At 44.9% G+C, this 21,012-nt stretch overlaps 1 protein-coding gene and 1 long non-coding RNA gene across 6 annotated transcripts in view; one reads left to right on the top strand and one right to left on the bottom strand.

The window, feature by feature from the left end:
- ATXN7L1 (ataxin 7 like 1) overlaps positions 1-4,207 on the bottom strand; it is a 249,654-nt gene extending 245,447 nt beyond the window's left edge. For all 5 annotated transcript variants that reach the window (XM_047096905.1, XM_047096906.1, XM_047096907.1 and 2 more), the window contains exons 1-2: positions 4,012-4,207; positions 3,418-3,486 (exon numbers count right to left, since the gene is read on the bottom strand). In XM_047096905.1, the coding sequence (XP_046952861.1) occupies positions 3,418-3,486; positions 4,012-4,192 (250 nt within the window). In that variant the 5' untranslated portion in view covers positions 4,193-4,207. The remainder of the gene's footprint in view (positions 1-3,417; positions 3,487-4,011) is intronic.
- Positions 4,208-4,602: 395 nt separating this feature from the next.
- Positions 4,603-16,760, top strand: LOC124524535 (uncharacterized). The gene is made up of 2 exons (XR_006965269.1): positions 4,603-4,969; positions 15,981-16,760. It is a non-coding gene; the product is annotated as an uncharacterized LOC124524535 (long non-coding RNA).
- The last annotated feature ends 4,252 nt before the right edge of the window (positions 16,761-21,012 follow it).

Raw genomic sequence — 21,012 nt, 5'->3', positions numbered from 1 at the left:
TTCAAATAGAAGTACATTCAGTAGGAAAAGTCAGGTTCAGCAGTCTCAAAGGGATCTTGGGCGAATGTTTAATCCCACTCCCTTACTTTATAAGTGAGAGAAGGGGCCCAGGGAAGGGAAGGTCATATATGACCTATGTTCCCAAGGTCATATAGGGGAACTGTAGGAAGATGACCCAAAGCCCTCTCTCGGGCTCCTTTGGCGCTCCAGCTGCCCTCCGCATAACCCCATGCAACCATGTTCAAGCACGGGTCAGCACACCTTCCGAACCCAGGTGTTGATCTGGCAAGGTGGAAAAATGTTTGCCAAATTCCTGTCAACTGTGCTTTTAGCTAACTTTAGATGAAATAACATTAATGTGAAGAATTCCTTACAGAAATTCTGAAGCGTTAACATTTCACACTGATACAGGTGAATGGAAGCCAAAAAAGGTGAAAGAGGAATGAAGAAGGAAGTATATTCCAATAATCAGGTTATTCAAAACCACTGCAAGTCCTTCCTGGGTCTTCTGAAGCTGTGGCCAGACACAAGCAGAAGGCGATACTATGTTTCTTCTTTTGCATTTCCAGGCTAACTCTCCTCCCTGAGCTTAGTCTACAAAACATATCACATGGTGACAATATTCACAGCAGCATTATTCACTACAGCTAAAAGGTGGAAACGAGCCCAACGTCCATCAACAGGTGGCTGGATAAATAAAACATGCACACGATGGAATATTATTTAGCCCTAAAAAGGAATGAAATTCCAACACATGCTACGGCGTGGATGAATGATGAAAATGTTATGCTAAGTGAAATGAGAGATGGGGAGGGAGAGATAGAGGGATGGGAGAGGGAGAGAGAGAGAGAGAGAATCTAAAATAGGCAACTTCATAATAGAGACAGAAGATAGACCATAGGTTACCAGAGGGCGGAGGGAGAGCTATTGTATAATGGGTACAGGGTATCTGGTTGGGATGATGAAAAATTCAGAAAATGTCCAGTGATGATGGTTGTACAACATTGTAAATGTACTTGGTATCCCCAGATTGTACTTTTGGAAGTGGGTTAAAATGGTAAATTTTATGTTAAAATTTTTTACCACAATTTAAAACATCACATTAAAAAGTGGATCATGCCCCTTCATTTCTCAGTTAGAATTCCTACCCTTTCTTTTATTCACTCACAGCCATTAAAGCCCAAACTTCTTTTCAAGACTTGCTTCCTACCAATAGTGTCATGGTCAATGTGTGTGTTTCACACACATGGATAGACACGATCACATCGAAGCCCCTTTGTGTCCTGGAGACCCATCCACAAACACGTGTCCACCTTGAAGCCACCCACGTGGGGACTCCAACAAGAAGGCCCATGGCAAGACTAATGCAACCAGTGTTTCTGGAGATCCCCGCAACCAAACATCCCGACAAGGAGTCCCAGCTCGACCCTTAAATTCCTCACCACGGGGGGAACAGGTATTTAGTGCTGTATACTCTCCCTGTAAAGAAAACTATATGCACATACCAGGGAGACCTTCAGGGATTGCTAACCCAATCCTACTCCTCCAGGCCCACGAACAAAGAGATTTCAGCCCATACATGGCTATTTGGTGAACTCAGCAATTGCACGTTACACTGAACAGTGGGTGCCCTTAATGCAAACGCATATAATTAGGAGCTAAATCTTTGTACCTTTACAGGACAAAGGCTATAATAACCAGGATGTACCACTTGTGACTTCTGAGGAGAGTAGAGCTTTTCATTTTTCCTTTAAAAAATCTATTTCTCGCAAGGCGAAGAGCATCTGAGAGCAAGAGTCTTTTGAAAACAGAAGCAGGGAGGAGGGTGCAGAATATGAGTTTTGTGTGCTATGGTCACAACCTATCACCCAGGCCTGAGAGGTGCCAATGGGTGCCCTACCACGACCTCTGTTCAACTTTAAGGTTTCACAACCTCGTCTTCTTCTGCGAAAACCTTGGCATTGCCAGGGGCCTGAACACCGAGTCCCATAAGCTCTTAAAGATTTCCAGAGTTCATAAAGAAAAACAATCCCTAGTGATACTTTCCATTGTCAACATACATGGGCGTTTAGCACAAATAAGCTGCCACTTGTAAGAAGTCCACTCGACATCACTCCCTTGCATGTCCTAAAAACACATGGCAAGATCACACTAAGATGTTTAGAGGCAAGCATCTTTTGAATAAGGTTTCGTTCCCAAAGTGCTTAATTAGCAGGAACACTATGCTAAAGAACTGTCCTTGAATATGCATGCATTTTAACCTCCATGCTATTTTTTCTAAAGCACAAATTTTCCTCTCCCTGGATGGTCAGGAGATCACTGGGCACAGAAAACCGACTGTCTTAGGTGTTGATCCACAAAATGAGGTCTGTCTTTCCAAGTAGGTTTTAACTGCCTTACAGGGCGATATCCTGGTTTATGAGGGAGACCATTCTTTGGAGTCTTTCCTCCATTCGTTTTGGATGAGCAATGCTCCCACGGCCTAGTTATGGCTGAACTCCTTCCACACTTCCCACCAACCTCTTCTGCCCCCTCACGCCTTCCTCCCACCCCAATTCCAGCCAACCATGTTTACAAGACACCCAGTTAGTAAATCACAATTCAAATGAACCCATCCATTTGTTCGGCAGAAAGTGGCCTCTGGAGTCGCTCCATGTGAATAGGCCAGAGTTACATATGGCAGGCCCGCAAACGCGAACAGGATATGATTTATTTATGACGACCATGTGTGTTTGATGCCCAGTTCCAGCAGGCTGTGGCTCCCCTCCCCTGCCTCAGTCTGGGATGACCTATCTACTCACTGTGTCCCATTTCAGGTACTGTATTTCCACGCTGGGGACACAGAGATGGGCGACCGGCTGGGGGCTGCACACACAGATGTCCCAAACCCTGCTGGCCATGTAACAATCTGTGACCACACACAAAGTGGGCCAAACATAACTTGCTGCAAAGGTTTGCCGTGTACAATGGTTTCCAGTGGAAAGTGGAGAAGTGGCGGCTGGAACCAATGACCATGTGGGGCTCATTAAATTGTTCTGTATTTACCTATAAGGAAGGCTGGGATGCCGGCGAGGGGAGTCCTGCTCCTCATTTCAGAGATTTCAACACCCCCCCCCCGCCCCCCATCATTTGGCAGTGATGCTCCAAAGGTGAATGGCAGATCTGCATCAGAAGGTCCAAACGTGGACCTCAACTAAAGTGCTGTAAACTTCTGCCTTCCACAGTCTCCCCCCTCCCCCCCCCAGTTGTATTTATACTTTGAAAGAAGTTAACATGAAGCAGTAGTCACCTGGGCGTGCTCGATTTTTGACAAGCCTTAGTCACTCTGTACCCAGCAGAACAATTCACATTATAGTCGAAATCCTGTGAAGATTGTGCCACACATGCTAACACTAAAATGCCAGTAGCTCCACTTACCTTCTTTATTAAGCCTCATAACCTCCCTGCTTTTTCCACCCTCTTTTCCAGCCTCTTCTAAATCTACATCTGCAGATGAAAAAGAAAAGGAAAAAAAAGAGAATGAGGAAAGAAAAAAAAAAAAAGATCAAAAAGGGGGGGAAAAGCCAAAGTCAAGGGGGGCAGGGAGAGTGTTTATTTGCAAACAGATCGATATAAATACTGTACATGAAAATCTTTCAAAAACTGACAATGCAACATTTTCTCCCAAGTCCGGATTGCCATCTACCTGGCCCAGATAGGTACCAAAAAAAACTATGCAACCAGCAACAGAGTAGCCTTTTAAACAGATACACCGTGGGGCTGTGAAAGCCCACCCCGCGGGCTGCCACGGGGAGCCGGGCACAGACAGACAGACAGACAGCCCTGGCAGCAGGGCCTCTCTCTGTGCATTGATGATCTGTCTCTGTGTGTATTTATTTAGAGAGAGAGGGAGAAGCATGGAGGACACCGGGGGCCACTCTCTCTCTCACACACACACTTTTTCCCAGTGGCTCTAGGTGAATGGAAAGGTTACAGGATAATAAAAGGAGGAGGAGGCGGTGGGGTTCTTACTGTCGGAGCAGTGTAATTTGGCGGCGTCGATCCAGGAGGACCAGGGTTTGCCCAGAAACGCCTCCGGACTGGGCACTTTGCGATCCAGTGTCGCCATTGCTCTTCCTTCTTGTTGCTTTTTCCCTGTTCCTTCGGCAGCAGCAGCCGAGAGACACGGGATTCGAGAACGCTCCGACGTCATCTTCGGAACGTTCCGACATTGAGTGCTCTGAAAGGGGGAGGGAGGGAGGGACGGGAGGAGGGAGCGGAGAGGCGGCGGAGGAGGGGAGAGCGAGCGAGGGGGAGGAGCCGGAGCCGGCGCTCGGCGCCCGGGGCCGGCAGGGCTCGGCCCGGCGGTGCGCGGCCGCCAGAGGCAGCAGAGAGGCGCCTGCAGCTCGCCGCGCGCCCGCCCGCCCGCCGCCTGCCGGCCCGCCCGCCGGGGGAGGGGCCGCGCGCCGGGCCAGCGCCGCGTGCCGGGGCCCGAGGCTGCAGCGCGCGCGGGCGCCGAGCTGCTGCGGCGCCACCGCCGCCGCCGCCGCCACCGCCTGCGCCCGGCGTCCGGAGCCCGGATCGGAGGGGCCGGGGCGAGCGGGGCGAGCGGGGCGAGCGGGGCGGGGGTGCGAGCCGGGAGAGGCACGACCCGGGGCCGTAGGCGGGGTGGTCTTTCCCGCGGAGTGGCCGCCAGAAGACGGAAAGTTTTTGCATGCAGTCCTTCCAGCGTGTCCTTCCCTCGCCGGCTCCCTGTGGTCCACCGTGAGGCGCCCCCGCGACCGAGAGGGGAGGAGCCGCGCAGGTGTTCCCCCCTGCCCCCCGACGAGCATCCCAAATCCAGGGAGGGGACCCTGGTGACCTCTCCTCCCAGCCACCGCTCCCTTCACCCTTTCTTCTCTGTCTCGGTGGACCTTGGACCGTGGAGGATTCCGGGGATGCCTTTGGGAGCTGACATCAATGTGTAGATGGAAGTGGTTCTAAAAAGCAGGTGAGTTTGGGGCGAGGGCAGTTGTCTACCCATCTCAGTAAGGCTGCGGGACGTGCAAAGCTCAAAACTCGGGGCCGCGGTGCCCCCAGATTCCCTGCGCGATGCGTGTCTCGGGCGCTCGGGGAAACCACTGCGTAGACCTTGCTCCAGGATCAGGATAGCGGGAGAGCACATTCACTTCTCTCGGAAAACGATGCTTCCAGGGCCAAGCCCCTGGAGCAATTTCCAGCGCTCCCCAAGGTGGTGGTTCCAGGGTGGCCCGGATTAGCGCCTGCAACCTATGGCCAGGAACCCGACTCCTGGGAGAATTCAGTCCGGGCTTAACTCTGGCCAGCTAGAAAGGAAGCGTTAGATTTCCTCTGGATTTGGGATGTTTGATGCTTTAATTGAGATTTCCCCTTTTCCCCTTAGGGGTAAGGCAACAAAGGCCTTAAAAGGTCTTCTGGTATCTCTCTCTTTCTCTCTTTGAATCCTTTCGTTTACTAGGACTTACCTAAAATAGATGGACACTCCCTCACAATTGACATATTTTTCATTTTCCCCAGTACCCTTTTAGTTCTTACTACTCTGCTTCTGCCTCATGGGGGAGGCACACTTATTGGAAGTTGCTCTGCACAGATGGAGTTCTGCCCTGGCTATGCCATCCAGTGCCCCTGCACTTGGCAAAGCCAGGGTTAGGATGGGCCATGAAGGAGGAGCTGTGGATTGGTCTCCAGTTGTGATATTTGTATGAATGGGCTTATGTTTTGTCAGATCCAGACAAGTTTGATTTTCCTCTGCTGTCTTTGGAAGGGTTTCTACATAGGAACCACTAAATGGCGAAGATGCCAATGAGTGGAGAATTCTCTTTGTAAGGGTTTGTACTATTAAATATTTATTAATTATGGACCTAGTATATGCTAGACACTGTGGCATATCCTTCCAAATACCCATCCATCCATCCATCCAACCATCCATCCATCCACCCATCCACCTTTTCAACAAATATTGCCTGTCATGGACTAGTGTTTTCAACAGGGGAAGACAAATGAGACCTAGCCCAGTGTGGAGATGCAGTCTGGTGGTCTCTGTGGAAGAAGGAAGGTGTGAAACTTCCAACTTAGCCACTTGGAAAAAAAACAAGTACAGTGACAGGCCCAGGCAGTGAATGGTGTGCCCTCTGAGAGCTGTGCCTGTTCATAGGAGGAGCTAAGATCTAGTTTGGAATGACCAGAAAACGTGTCACAGAGAAGATAGGATCTGCTGTGCATCTTGGACATTGGGGAGGATTTATCATGGTATAGGTGAAGGCTTGTCTTGCCGAGGGAAGGAGAGCGATGGTCACAGATGTTTCAAGCCGAGCACAAGCTTGGTGTGTTTGGGGTTGAAGGTAGTTTACCTGGGATGGTGGGTTATTGTTGGGGGTTTGGGATTATTGTCAGGCCTGGTCAAACTATGGAAGGCACTGAATGGTGGCCTAAGGAGTTTGGGGTGTTTTGTTTGTTTGTTTGTTGTTTTGTTTTTTGACAATGGGAAGCCATTGAAGGGGCTTTCTGCAGTGTAAAGGTAAGTAGAAACTGTGACTTAGAAAGGCCGTGGTGTCCAGGATATATTGGATAGGGAAGCAGGTTAGAAGTATTGCTACAATATTCATGGTGTGGGGAACTTTGGTGGTCCCATGCAGGTGGAGAAGAGGGCATCTCATTCAAGGGTATGTTGTACGGCTGGATTTGGGGAGGGAGAGAGCACAGAGGCATAAGTAATTAGATTCTGGAACATTTTTCCTTTCCCCTACTGCCTTCTGATTTTCCTTCCATTTTTGTATTTATTCCTCTATTCTGCTTGCAAGGGAAGATGTAGTAGGCAGCCTCTAAGATGACCACAGTGATCCCCACATCCTGGTATCTATGCCCTCATGTGAGCTCCTCCCCTTCCACATGGGCCGGACCTAGTAACTTGCAGCTAAACAAATAGGATATAGCGTGACCCTTCCAAGGCTAGGTTACAAAACGACTGTGGCTTCTGTCTTATTCACTCCTGCTGTCACTGGCTGGCTCCAAGGAAGACCACTGCCATCTTGTGAGGTGCCCTAGGGGGAGGCACATGTGGCAGGGAACTGAAGGAGGCCTCTGGCCAACAGTCAGTGAGGAACTGAGGCTCGTGGTCCAACAGCCCATGAGGTACTAAATCCTGTCAATAGCCATGTCGAGTGAGTTTGGGAACACATTTTTCTCTAGTCAAGCCTTGAGATGAGACCACAGCCCTGCCCACGCATGAGAGACCTTGGGGCAGAGGCCCCCAGTCAAGTCTGTGTTCCTGTGGTCCTGACTGCCTTAAACTATGAGATAATTGGTGTTTGTTGTTTTAAGTTGTTAAGTTCTGGGGTAACTTGTTACATAGCAATACATAACTCATACACAACGGTTTGGGTATAAAGTGTTTAGTGTTATCCTTGCCAGCTTAGTGGGACTGGTTTACTCTAGTATCTCCTATGCTGAGTTTTGTAATTTACCTTTATCTCCGGGTATTCAAGTTTTGGCTCTTTCTTTATTTTCATTTTATTTATTTACTTATTTTTAATTTGAGAGAGAGCATGCATGAGCAGGGGAGGGACGGGGGTGGGGGGTAGGGAGAGAGGGAGAATCTTAAGCAGGCTCCACACTCAGTGCAGAGCCTGATGCAGGGCTCAATTCCAAGACCCTGGGATCATGACCTGAGCCAAAATAAGAGTCGGGCGCTCCACCAGCTGAGCCACCCTGGCACCCCAAGTTTTTCTTATTTAAACTCAATCACTACTTTATGGAAAGAATTGTACAATGACAACAAGGTCATGATGTAACTGTTGGAAACAAATCTTCACTGAGAGCAATGCTACCACACTGATGGCCATTACAACCCTGCCGTCCATCCTTGAGGTGTGTGGAGAGTAAATTGATGAAGGGACTCAAGCCCAGTGGTTGGGAGCTTCCAGAAAATTCTTTCTCCCCTCCCAGGAACCATTTTAAACCACTCAAAAACCCAAAAGTGGCTTACCATCAGGAGGAGTCAGGGCACCTCCGTCTAAGAAGAAACAAGGCAGTGCTTTGATATTTTAACATTAATTTACTCCCACCCCCACCCCCACCCTCAGCTGAGCCTCTCAAGTAGAAATTACTTCTACACAGAACCCTGAAGCTGGTGTGACAGCCTAAATATCATCCCCTTCTAGCAGGGAGCATTTTCATTTGTAACACAGGAAAGTATGGTCTGGAATCTAAAAGTGGTTTAGCAGCTCTAGGAAATAGACATTGGATACATTGCTTGCTTAACTGATCATCAGAATGGGTATACATTATTGCAGTTAGACTTCCGGAGCATAATTGCGGTTTCCACTCTCAGCCTTGCGCAGTCTCTCCACTGACTATAGAGATAATAATACCAACTTTGTGAAACTCTAACCCACCTATGACTTTGTAACTGGATAACATGGCTGTCAATTAAATTATACCACTGGGAGCCAGAGAATGAAGGAAGCGTTGCTCATGAAACCACTGGACTTTTACACTTGGCTTTAGATGAAAATTGAGGTCAGTCGGGAGTAGTATTTGGGTCAGCGTGGTGCGTATATAGTATTATATACATGTCTATACTTATGTATCAACTATACCTATGGCAAAGTTATTGCAGACTTGTATTCCTTTTGGTGGTAAAGAGTTACAAATCGTGTTAGTGGCAACAAGAATCTTACACATTCTTCACACTGACCTGCAGAAGTCATTTAAAGCACATCAGTGTAACATCTGTGTGATAAAACCGTCTAGCAAAGGTGTAACACCTTCCTCCCTTCATGGTTAATGTTTGGGAAGATAAAAGGGGTGTAAATATTTTTATTGTTTTATTATCTTTCTTAGAAAAATAACAGGGGTGGGTTTAATTGAAAAAGATACTCTTCCATAGACCAAATAAAGAAATCACTTCAACAGAGATGACAGTGGAAAATACCTATTTAATTTGAATAACACCTGGTTCTGGAGAGATGTGCATCTAATACGCAGCCTGCATTCACTTAGTCTGATTCATGGGCTGTTTTCCCTCATTACTGAAAAGAAGAGAAGGGGTAATATTAGCTCTCTCATTTGAGGATATTAAGCTCCTGCTGGGGTCGAGGCGCTGTGCGTGCACCCTACTTCCTACCTAGACCGATGTTGGGAGCTCCCTGGAGGCGACAAGGGGAAAATGACATTCCATTAAAATGAGGCATCCCTGGAATTGTTTGATGTTCTTTGTCTTAATTGAATCCATCTATCCCATCTGCCACTCTTCTCCCTAAATTTATTTCCCTCACCCACTCTCTCTCCGAATTGTAATTGGGGGGAAATTTGTTACATACGTTGTTACCTTTTATAAGAGCTCCAGGCTGCATCTGGAGGGCAGGTGTGCCGACTCCCTGGCCTTGTTAGACAAGGCTGCCTGCCTCTTCCCTGCCCCTCACATGTTGCTAGATCAAAGAGGACTGGGATAAAAGACCCCCAGTAGCAATGGGAGTGGGAAAGAAAATAGGCATTCCAGGCTTTGGGTTATTGGTTTCACTCTAAGGCCCTAGCCATGCGTCTGCTCTGAATAAACATGGACTCCATTAATAAACAGAACTACAAAAACATGCAACTTGCATTCTGACTTTGGCAGAAGGGCCAAAAGGGGAATGTGTTATGGGGAGGTAAAGCTGCCTTGCCACCCCAGGCAGACTCATCTGTGACTTTGATCTCCTTGGGCTTCCTGAAGCACTCTGATGTTGCAGGGTGAGGAGGCCTCTCTGCTCCCCGCAGTATGGCAGAACCCGCCCCATCTCTCTCCGTTTCTCTTTCTCAGGGGTTAGACAGGAGGAGAGAGAGCATCTCTTTAGCACTCCTGTACAATTCACTTTTGGCCCTTAACCTAAATAGAAATACACAAAAATTTAAGACACATGTCCACCCCTCCAAACTCACCAGCTAATATAGTGGGGGAGGCAGTGCAGGGTGGAGGCCAGAGCACTGGCTTCAGTTGGGCAGGTATGCATTAGAATTGCCCTTCAGTCATTTGCTTGAGAACCTTTCTTAATCCATCCCAAGCTCAGTTTCCTCATCTATTAAATGGGTACCAAGGCTCTTCTCTTCAGAGTGTCGTGAGGACTCTCATGAGATGCCAGGTCTTGAGCCCCACCGTGGGGGCCTGGCACACAAAGGACAATTGTAAATGTTTGCTACGGTTATTACTTCAGTTGCAATATGACATTATTGCAATTAATGCAATTATTGCATTATTATGTTGTGCAGACAACAGCTGCCAGTCAGAAACAGGCTCACCCTCTGATGCCAGGAGGGCTCCTGATGCTAGGAGGGCTTCTGACGATCCTTCTACTTAGAAAGGAAACTCCACAGCCACCTTGAAAAAGAAACACAAAGCTGGAGGCATCAGGAGTTTGGACTACAAACTCTATTACAAAGCTGTAGTCATCGAGACAGCATACAAACAGACACATAGATCAATGGAACAGAATAGAGAACCCAGAAATGGACCCACAACTATATGGTCAACTCATCTTTGACAAAGCAGGAGAGAATATCTGATGGAAAAACGACAGTCTCTTCAACAACATGCAGAAGAATGAAACTGGAACAGTTTCTTACACCATATGCAAAAATAAATTCAAAATGGATGAAAGACCTGAATGTGAGACAGGAAACCATCAAAATCCTAGAGGAGAACGCAGGCAGCAACCTGTCTGACCTCGGCAGTAGCAACTTCTTACTAGACACGTCTCCGGAGGCAAGGGAAACAAAAGCAAAAATGAACTATAGGGACCTCATCAAGATAAAAAGCTTCTGCACAGAGAAGGAAACAATCAACAAAACTAAAAGGCACCCTACGGAATGGGAGAAGATATTTGCAAATGACATATGGGGTAAAAGGGTTAGTATCCAAAATCTATAAAGAATCTTTCAAACTCAACACCCAAAAAACAAATAATCCAGGGAAGAAATAGGCAGAAGACATAAATAGACATTTTTCCAAAGAAGGCATCCAGATGGCTAACAGACACATAAAAAGATGTTCAATATCGCTTGTCATCAAGGAAATACAAATCAAAACCATGATGAGATACCTCCTCACACCTGTCAGAATGGCTAAAGTTAACAGTGCAGGAAACAACAGATGTTGGCGAGGTTGTGGAGAAAGGAGAACCCTCTTACACTGTTGGTGGGAATGTGAACTGGTGCAGCCACTCCGAAAACAGTATGGAGGTTCTTCAGGAGGTTAAAAACAGAATTACCCTATGACCCAGCAATTGCACTACAAGGTATTTACCCAAAGAATACAAAAATACAGACTCAAAGGGTTATATGCACCCCAATGTTTATAGCAGCATTATCAACAACAGCCAAACTATGGAAAGAGCCCAAATGTCCATCAACTGATGAATGGTTAAAGGAGATGTGGTATAGGGGCTCCTGGGTGGCTCAGTCGGTTAAGCGTCTGACTTCAGCTCAGGTCATTATCTCGCGGTCTGTGAGTTCGAGCCCCGCGTCGGGCTCTGTGCTGACAGCTCAGAGGCTGCTGGAGCCTGCTTTGGATTCTGTGTCTCCCTCTCTTTCTGCCCCTCCCCCGCTAATGCTCTATCTCTCTCTCTGTCAAAAATAAATAAACATTAAAAAATTAAAAAAAAAAAGATTGGTATAGATATACAATGGACTATTGCTCAGCCATCAAAAAGAATGAAATCTTGCCATTTGCAGTGATGTGGACAGATCTAGAGTGTATTATGCTAAGTGAAATAAGTCAGAGAGAGACAAATACCATATGAGGCAAATACTCCTATGTGGCATTTGGGAAGGAAAAAAAAGAGAGAGGGAAGCAAACCACAAGAGACTCTTAACTATAGAGAATAAACTGCAGGTTGATGGAGGGAGGGAGGTGGGGGAAGAGCTAGATGGGTGATGGGCATTAAGGAGGGCACTTGTGTGATGAGTACTAGGTATTATATGTAAGTGATGAATCACTAAATTCTATTGCTGAAACCACTATTACACTATATGTTAACTAACTAGAATTTAAATTAAAATTGGGGGAATAAAAGGAAATTAAAGCTCCTTTTTCTTTGTGTGGGGCTACTGTCCTGCATCACCTGATGGAGACTTCTGTCAGAAACTTCTGCCTGAAACTTCACTGGACAGGGACTTCAGGGCAAGATGCATGTCCCTATTGTTCTGGGGAGGGCCCTACAAGACTTTTCTGTTATTTCAAGAAACAGCAAAATCCAAAGTGTGGTTGCAGGCAAAACTGTTTTTGCATGACAGTGTAAATACTTGTCTTAATAGTAAGCAGAGTGGGGTCTCTGCAAATTATCCCCCCCCCAATTTATTTATTGTCTTTTATAAAAAAAATTAATACTGAATCCTAAAAATCACACATGAATGAGTGTGTTCCTAGGAGACAGTAAAACAGTAGTGATGAGGGGGAAATGCCCTTTGAGTATTTGCTTCAAACGTGGTCCCTACCCTGCCCCCAGATCACTCCCTTACCCCCAAATCTGAGGGCAGCTTTTCATACCATTTTCTAAACATTTACCTACGTATATATTTATCATTACAGGCATAGATGATATTGCTGCATGTATATTCTTATTTTCTTTTAAACATGAACAACATCATTTTGTAGAAATACGTATTTTATCCTTGGTTGAGAAAGAAGCCTTGCATAAACAAGATTGACAGGGGCAACAGACTGTTTTGTGGATATTTTTCTGCAATTTTCTTTTTTCACATATGCGATTGCATGTTATTATATATGGAAATACCTCATTCTTTTAAATTGCTGCATAATATTCCACAAAATGTTCCAGAGTCTGCCTATCGTCCTAGTGATAGACATTGAGGTTTCTGGTTTTAAAAACATAGGGTGGTCAACATCTTTATTTTTATAGCTGCTTCCTGGGCACATGAAGAAGTCTTTCTACCCAAAAGTACAATCACTGGGTATGTGCATTTTAAATTTTCACAGTTTGGCCAAATTGTCTTCTGAAGTAGCTGATCGATTCACGCTCTGACTAGCAGCATAGGAATGCCCCCATTTCCTCACGCCCTAATTCATGCCCAACGTTTTCAAACACTTTAATTTTGCCAAGATTAGGATTGAAAAAATCTTATTTAATTTCTATTTCCCTCATGTCTGGTATATTTTTGAGCATTCGTTCTTATGTCCACTGTATTTTCACGCTGTAAATTGCTGTTAGTATCTTTTGATGATTTGCTATTGGTATTTTTAGATCCTTTTATTGATTTGTAGGAATTCTGTCTACATTCTAGATTTAGAGATTTTGTTTGTTTGAAAATAATGTAATTTTCCAGCTTGATGCTTTTCTTCTTTTAACCTCATGTGGGGCATCTTTTCTATGCACATTTTTTTTTTTTTCCATTTGGTTGTAGTCAGATGTATTGGACTTTTTCTTCAGGCCTTTTGCATTTTATGTCTTGCTTAAGAAGACCTTCTCTTCCCCTAAGGCCATAAAATATTTTCTTGTATTTTTTCTTTCTGCTTTACAGGTCTTTGTTTTCACTTTTAGCTCTTAGATATTTTTGGTTAATGATGTGAGGTAAACATTTTTATTTTTGAGCTTTTTCCAAACAGCTACCAGTTTTCTGCAGGCGTATATTGAATAGTTTAGACTTTCCATAGAGATCAGTCATACACTCGCTTCCCAAATACATGAGTCTGTTTCTGAGCTCACTTTTCTATTCCATTGTTTGGCCTGAATTTTCCATACCAGCTCCACAGTTTTAATTACTTTTATTTTACATATTTTGCTGTGTGTTAGAAAAAAAAAATGTTTCTTTTCTACTATGGATTGAGAATACTCTGTCTTGGTCTGTTCGGGTTGCTGTAACAAATTACCCCAGACCGAATGGCTCATAAACAACAGAAATTTATTTCTCACAGTTCTGAAGGTTGGAAGTCCAGGACCATCGTACTGGAAAGTTCAGAGTTCAGTCACAGTTTCTTGGTTTGTAGATGGCACCTTTTTACCATGTGCCCTCATGGTGGTGGAAGGGGTGAGGGAGTTCTTTAGGGTCTCTTTTATAAGGGTCCCCCCTGCACGACCTGATTAATCTTCCTTCAAGCCCCAAAGGCCCTACCTCCTGACACCATTAGCTTCAGGAGTAGGATTTCAACATAGGAATTGGTGAGGGGAACACAATCGTTCAGACCATAACACTCTATCCCTTAAAAAGGATTTTTTTTATTTCTGAGAAGTATGTTACGGGTGTCATTGTTCACCATTTGTCATAGGACATCTCATGATGGAGATGGGCCATGTTAGGAAGTTCATTGGAAACCTGACCTCATGCCTACTTCATGGGTACCATAGAGGTGGGCCCAATGGCTATTGCCAGCTTGGACTCCTGGTGAAAGCTTCCCCCAAGGTGATTTTCCAAACCAAATATCTAGACTCAGGAAAATGAATTGTTGAGAGATTATTCTTCCTACTAGAAAGGGGTGAAAAGGCCAACCCCTGTGGTTAGTGGTTGAGACTCTCTGGGGATATTCCCATCTGTCAGTCATCCCAAGGCAACAAGAAGGAGCCATGGGCACAGAAGGCTGGAGCAGAGGGAGGGAACAGACCTGCGACCAGGGCTGAGCTCCCCAGGTTTGGGGAGCAGGCAGGTGAGAGCCTCTTGCTGGCTGGGAGCTGGGCCAGGCAGTGTCCAGCAGGGGAACCTCTCTGGGATGATCTAGCTATGAGTCTGGAATCCTTCAGTAACCAGTCATAAGGTTTTCTGTGTTGTCTTTTCTTTTGCTTCCCTCAAGGTTTTAAATGACCTGCTCTTAGGTAGCTGTGTTGTGAGAAATCTAGTTAGGGGCTTACACTTATATGGGAGCCATAGGTGTAGGGTTGAAAATGGCTACCTTGGGGCATATGGGTGGCTCAGTCTGTTGAGCATCCGACTTCAGCTCAGGTCATGATCTCGCGGTTGGTGAGTTCAAGCCCCACATCCAGCTTGCTGACAGCTGGTCAGTGCAGAGCCTGGTTTGGATCTTCTGTCCCCCTCTCTCTGCCCCTTCCCCACTTGCACTCTCTCAAAAAATAAATAAGCATTAAAAAAAAAAAGTTGCTAGCTCTACTTCCTGCCAGCCCTGTGTGGTAGCAGCACCATTATTCAAGAGAAGATGGCAGTCCTGTAGCCCCAAGAGGCGGCTGGGCACCAAGTGAGCAGGGGATACCTAAGCTTGTGAGCAGCCCCCAATAGCCCCTAACACCTTTCTCTCAGTCCCAGCCCAATACCTTCAAAAGGAGGAAATCCTGAAAATGTGAGGCCAGAGTTTGGGATATATATATATATATATATATATATATATATATATATATATGGAAAGAGAGAGAGAGAGAGAGAGAGATTATTTATTTTGAGAGACAGAGACAGCACAAGTGGGGAAGAGAGAGGGAGAGAGAGGTTACCAAGCAGGCTCCTCACTGTCAGCTTGGAGCCCAACGTGGGGCTCGATCTCATGGATGGTAAGCCATGACCTGAGCCATATCCAAGAGTTGGGACGCTTAACTGAGCTACCCAGGTGCCCTTGGGTTATGTTTATATGACAGGAAATAGAAGACTGGTATCTTTAAGGTCATAAGACAATCACTGAAGAACGTAGAGTAGAGCCCAGGTGTCTCTTGCTTGGGGGCCATCTTGTTCATAGATTAATACTTCCCAAGAAGGATACTAAGGCTATAAATTTAAATTTCCCTGTAGGCCAGTTTTCTCACCCAGGGATGGTCTTGCTGCCTCCCCTCCAAACTCCAAGGATATTTGGCAATGTCTGGAGACCTTTTTGGTTGTCAAGATGGGGTGGGGGCGTACTCCTGGCATCTGGTGGGTAGAGGCCGGGGATGCTGTAAATTCCTGCCATTAGATGCATGGGAAGATTTATCTAGCCCAAAATGACAGTGATAGAATCCAGAAGCCCTGATGTAGGACAACTAATTTCTGGTTTCCTTCTTTTCCTTCTTCATTTCCAGAGAATGAACACCTAACCCTCAGCAACCTCTTTGCCATCGTGGGCTTTTTTCCTCACACAGGCATCCAGTCAGAGTGTGGCAGGGCTGGGAGACCTGTCATCCATCGCTATGAAGAAAAAGGATCTTTTTCCTTCCAATGGATGAAAGCCAAATTATGTTATTGGAGGAATACTATTTGTAGAATCAAAGGAAATAGCTATGGTTGTTACGCAATAATCAAGTAATACGGTCACCTCTTTCTTACTCTCTGAATCCTTTTACAGACCATTGCTTACCTACTCTAATGGGAAAGTTGATCAGTGCCGAGGCACCCATGCTAGATAGCCCTTATTATTCCCAACTTACAGATGATGAAATTGAAGCGGAGAGCAGAAGTAAAATGAAACATGGTTCCCTCCTGGTTTCTTAAATTCCAGAGTTATCAAACACCTGGCCACGGCTATTGCATAGGTTGTGCACTGTAAAACTGTGCCGCAGTTAAGGGAGTGCCATTCACAGCACAGACACCATAGATTTATCATGACAACTTTCTAGACAGATGGCATGAACGTGGCTTGTTCTAACAAAATCAGGACCATAAGACTATTTTGTAAATAGAAGTAAGGTTTCTTGAAGAAAGTGGGCCTTCCTCTAATGCCCACGAAGGCACTAGATGGACTAGGAGAAAAGAAGGAGAGTTATTGATAACTCTTCATACACGTTAGCAGTTTCAGCTGGGAGTTGTATGGGAAACATGGTGCCTTGTGTGATGGAATAAATAAAACGATCTTGCTGTGTAAATTTGGTTGTTCATACTACTGTTCTGGTGTCAGTCATCCTGAGCTTGGCTTGGAGGAGGAGACATTGACATGTTATATCACTTTATAAATTTGGCAGCAGGAGGTGCAAAGAGTGTCGTTTCAATTATGGATTGACCTATGATTGATTTAGCAACGTATGTTGCCTAGTTTGTGATCGATGCCACGGAATGGCAGGTGCTGGACTCTTAGGAAGGCGAGGGCAGATGTTGGAGCATTGATCAGCTGATGAGCTCCATGTAGGCCCCACACAGGGCAGATCAAATGTAAGTAAAGTATTGGAAGGTGGGAGTGATAGTGTCCCATGTGTTAACAGAGCCTGTCTGAGCTTTTGTCCTTTGTAGCTGTGGAACCGTCTTTCACACAGACACTACTCTCCAGCAGAATTGTTTTTTTTTTTTTTTTCAACGTTTATTTATTTTTGGGACAGAGAGAGACAGAGCATGAACGGGGGAGGAGCAGAGAGAGGGAGACACAGAATCGGAAACAGGCTCCAGGCTCCGAGCCATCAGCCCAGAGCCCGACGCGGGGCTCAAACTCACGGACCGCGAGATCATGACCTGGCTGAAGTCGGACGCTTAACCGACTGCGCCACCCAGGCGCCCCTCCAGCAGAATTGTTCTAACTTTGTTCTGAATCGTTAGTGTGTACCATTGATGGTGCTTTTAGGGGGAAAAGGCCTCACCAGTCGCCTCAATTGAGAAGGCTGTAATTTTTTTCCATCTATGCAAATACCTTGGCATTCAGAGACTCTGGCTGATCAAGAAAAAAAAAATTGTCTCTTATGATGCCTAGTAATTATTCAAGCTTGGGTAGGAGGTGGGGCATTTGAAGGAATCACAGCCCTCATTTTCTGATTTGAATAAGAGAGGTTGACAGCCTGGCCTTTCCTGGCCCCGTGCCAGGTGGCATAGACTGTGAGTGGTAGCTTTTGCGAGGAGCTTAGTCTAGTTTAAGGGAGACGTGTGCAACCAATGATCGGAGAACAGGATAGCCTGTGAGAAGGTGCTATTCCGATGTGCAGATGATAGATGTTGCAGGTGTCAGAGCAGGACAGGTTACTTGTGGCCGCGAAAGCTTGGGACAGAGCAGAAATTTGAGCTGGCCCTGGGAAAGATGGTGGGGGGGGGGGCGGGGAGGAAGGACAGGAATAGCTAGTGCAGAGTATGCGTGGAGGACAGTGGCCTTAAGTGAGAGCCTCAGGTCACATAGACAATAATTCCGTAAAACAAAGCCCTCAGTGGAAAACAGGCAAGTCACAAGGGGATTTGGAATCAGGAAGGGTTTAAAAGTGTTACACAATGTTTCCAAGATTAAAATCTACAGTATGAGATAACATGAGTATAATACTATATGTTCTGAGGCAAGTGGCATATTTCTTTGAGAAATACTTTTTATCAAGAGCAAATCTCCAAAATTAGGGCTCTGTTGATCTGAATGAGCTCATCAGGTGAGAAACTTGAACTTTTCAAGATTCTTCAGCCATCTGGTCGGCATGTTTAGAAATTGCACCCAACTGTACTGATAAAAAGGAACTCTCTGTGTTTGGGGTTTACCCTAATCCTCCAACTGTGGGTCGTTTTCAAAGGCAAATTAAACAGACTTTTTATTCTAAGTTTCTGTCTAAGCCTTGACCACATGGCTGCATTTGCCTGGGGAGTCCTGGATTATACAAAATTATTAATAGCTTCTCCTTTCAGATTCAAAAGTGCCCTGGTTTTGGTGATAAATTATATGGCTATCCTAATTCTAAGTGATTCACCATGAACTTCTTTTGCTTACTCTGTGAATCCTCAGTGACCAAAAGGGATGCTTCTAGCTCAAGGGTATTTGCCCACAAGTGCAGTCTGTCTTTTTGAAATGGTTGTATTTTTTTCCCTTTGCATACAAAGCAATTTTTACAAAACATTCAGAAGAAAAACAATCAGCATAAATGACTTATCACAAATATAGAAATAAATTTTAATATTTTGATATATATATAACTATATATGTTTATCTGTCATAAGTATATATATAAATATATATAAATAAATGTAAAACAAGTATATATATATATATATATTTTTTTTTTTTTTTAAGTTTATTTATTTTGAGAGAGAGAATGAGAGAGACAGAAACCCAAGCAGGCTGCATGCTGTCAGTGCAGAGCCCGACACAGGGATTGAACTCATGAACCATGAGATCATGACCTGAGCCAAAATCTAGAGTTGGGCACTCAACTGACTGAGGCACCCAGGTGCCCCTGTCATATATTTATGTACTTTTAAATCTCAGTCTCCAAACTGACTTTACTCAGAGTAGCATTCCATATATACAGATATAGATATGGATGCCACATAAAATTATATGTTGAGAACTATATAATAACAGTCAACAAATAGATGAAATCACCCTTTTTAAATAATCACTTTTAAAGACTATGTTGTAGGGGTGCCTGGGTGGCTCAGTCAGTTAAGGGTTGGACTTTTGATTTCGGCTCAGGTCGTGATCTCATGGTTCATGAGTTCAATCCCTGTGTCGGGCTCTGCACTGACAGGGTGGAGCCTGCTTGGTTCTCTCTGTCCCTCCCCCTCCCCCACTTATGCTCTCCCTCCCTCCTCCTTCCCTCCCTCCCTCTCTCTCTCTCTCTCTCAAAGTAAATAAATAAACCTTAAAAAAGAAAAAGACTGCATTGTATCCTGGTAAATGGCTGTTCTTAAACTGTATTTAAATCCATAATTTGGGGAATTTAGGTTCTTTTGTGTATATATTATTAGCAATGTTGTAATGAATGTTTTCTGTAGCTAAATCTTTTCTCATACTCATGGTTATTTGGGATGCTTTCTTATAAATGAAATTAATATGTTAAAGGGGATATGCATTTAAAATCTTGAAATTGTCAAACTTGGCCAGCATGTGTGAAAATTCCCACTCATGGCCTCATCTGTGGTGTATCTTTTCTTGTTTTTCATCTTTCAGCCTGATAGGAAAGAACTTCATCTCTTATTTATTTCAGTTGCATCTTTGATTATTGATGATTCTTTTATTTATTTATTTTTTTTAATTTTTTTTTTCCAACGTTTATTTATTTTTGGGACAGAGAGAGACAGAGCATGAACGGGGGAGGGGCAGAGAGAGAGGGAGACACAGAATCGGAAACAGGCTCCAGGCTCTGAGCCATCAGCCCAGAGCCTGACGCGGGGCTCGAACTCACGGACTGCGAGATCGTGACCTGGCTGAAGTCGGACGCTTAACCGACTGCGCCACCCAGGCGCCCCTGATTATTGATGATTCTTATTTCTTTTTTAGTAAATTGCTCATTTGTCTATCAGAGTGTTCACCTTTCTCTTATTGAATTGTGAAATCTCTTTATATATTAAATAAAGTAAACCTTTGTGTTATAAGTTGTAAGATGTTTTCTTGATTTAGTGTTTGTCCTTTAACTTTATTTCTGGCAGATTTGTGTGTGTGCATGTGTATGCATGGATTCAGAAGTTTTTACTTTTTATACAGTTATACTTATCAGCCTTTGCCTTTGTGGGGGTATGTACTTTTTTTAAACGACCAAGTTTTCAACAAAACTAACCTGAGAAATTTTCATAATCTAATCTGATGCTCTCAAACCCCTTGAGCTCCTTGTTTTAAACTTACCAGTGCAGACGCTGTATTAGATGAGGCATACTTTTATTTCCATTTCTCCAGTTCAGTCTATCTCCCAAAAAGGGGTTTAATCACTTCACAGACCTCACAGATAAGTTACTGCAAGTAAGAACTGGCGATATACATTCTTTTCCTCAACCACAAAACAAGTTATGCCTCCTTTCATGAAAAGCTGTGCTGGAAATTAGAAAGGACTAGTTTGTTTAGATTCTTTGCAGAGTGAATCACTGCCCCACTGATACGCTTTATAATTGCACTGATGTGTTCTCAAGAAAACCGTGGCATCCACCCCAGGTTCTGATTACAACAGAGACACGAAAGGCCATGGCCTGTCATTTCTCCCCTGAAGCAAGCAGATTCCGTGGAATGATGTCCCTGGGCTCCACGGCAGTGTTACTACTCTGTGATAAGGAGGGCCCTCCCGGCAAACGCACATCTTGTTCTCGATGGGACTGTTGTGGGTGAGCTTGTATCTGGGCTTCTATGCTGGTGTGCTGGGCTGAACCACATTTGAGCCTCAACCCCTTCTTCATCTTTCAAGTTAGACCCGTGCATTCTGCTCTCTCCTTGGCCCTCTCCCATGTCCGTGTGGC

This window comes from Lynx rufus, unplaced genomic scaffold, assembly GCF_022079265.1.
Source record: "Lynx rufus isolate CCGP_SWC_20201006 ecotype Redwood Valley unplaced genomic scaffold, mLynRuf1.p SCAF_4, whole genome shotgun sequence".
NCBI lineage: Eukaryota > Metazoa > Chordata > Mammalia > Carnivora > Felidae > Lynx > Lynx rufus.
This window is presented reverse-complemented; position numbering and strand designations above follow the sequence as displayed.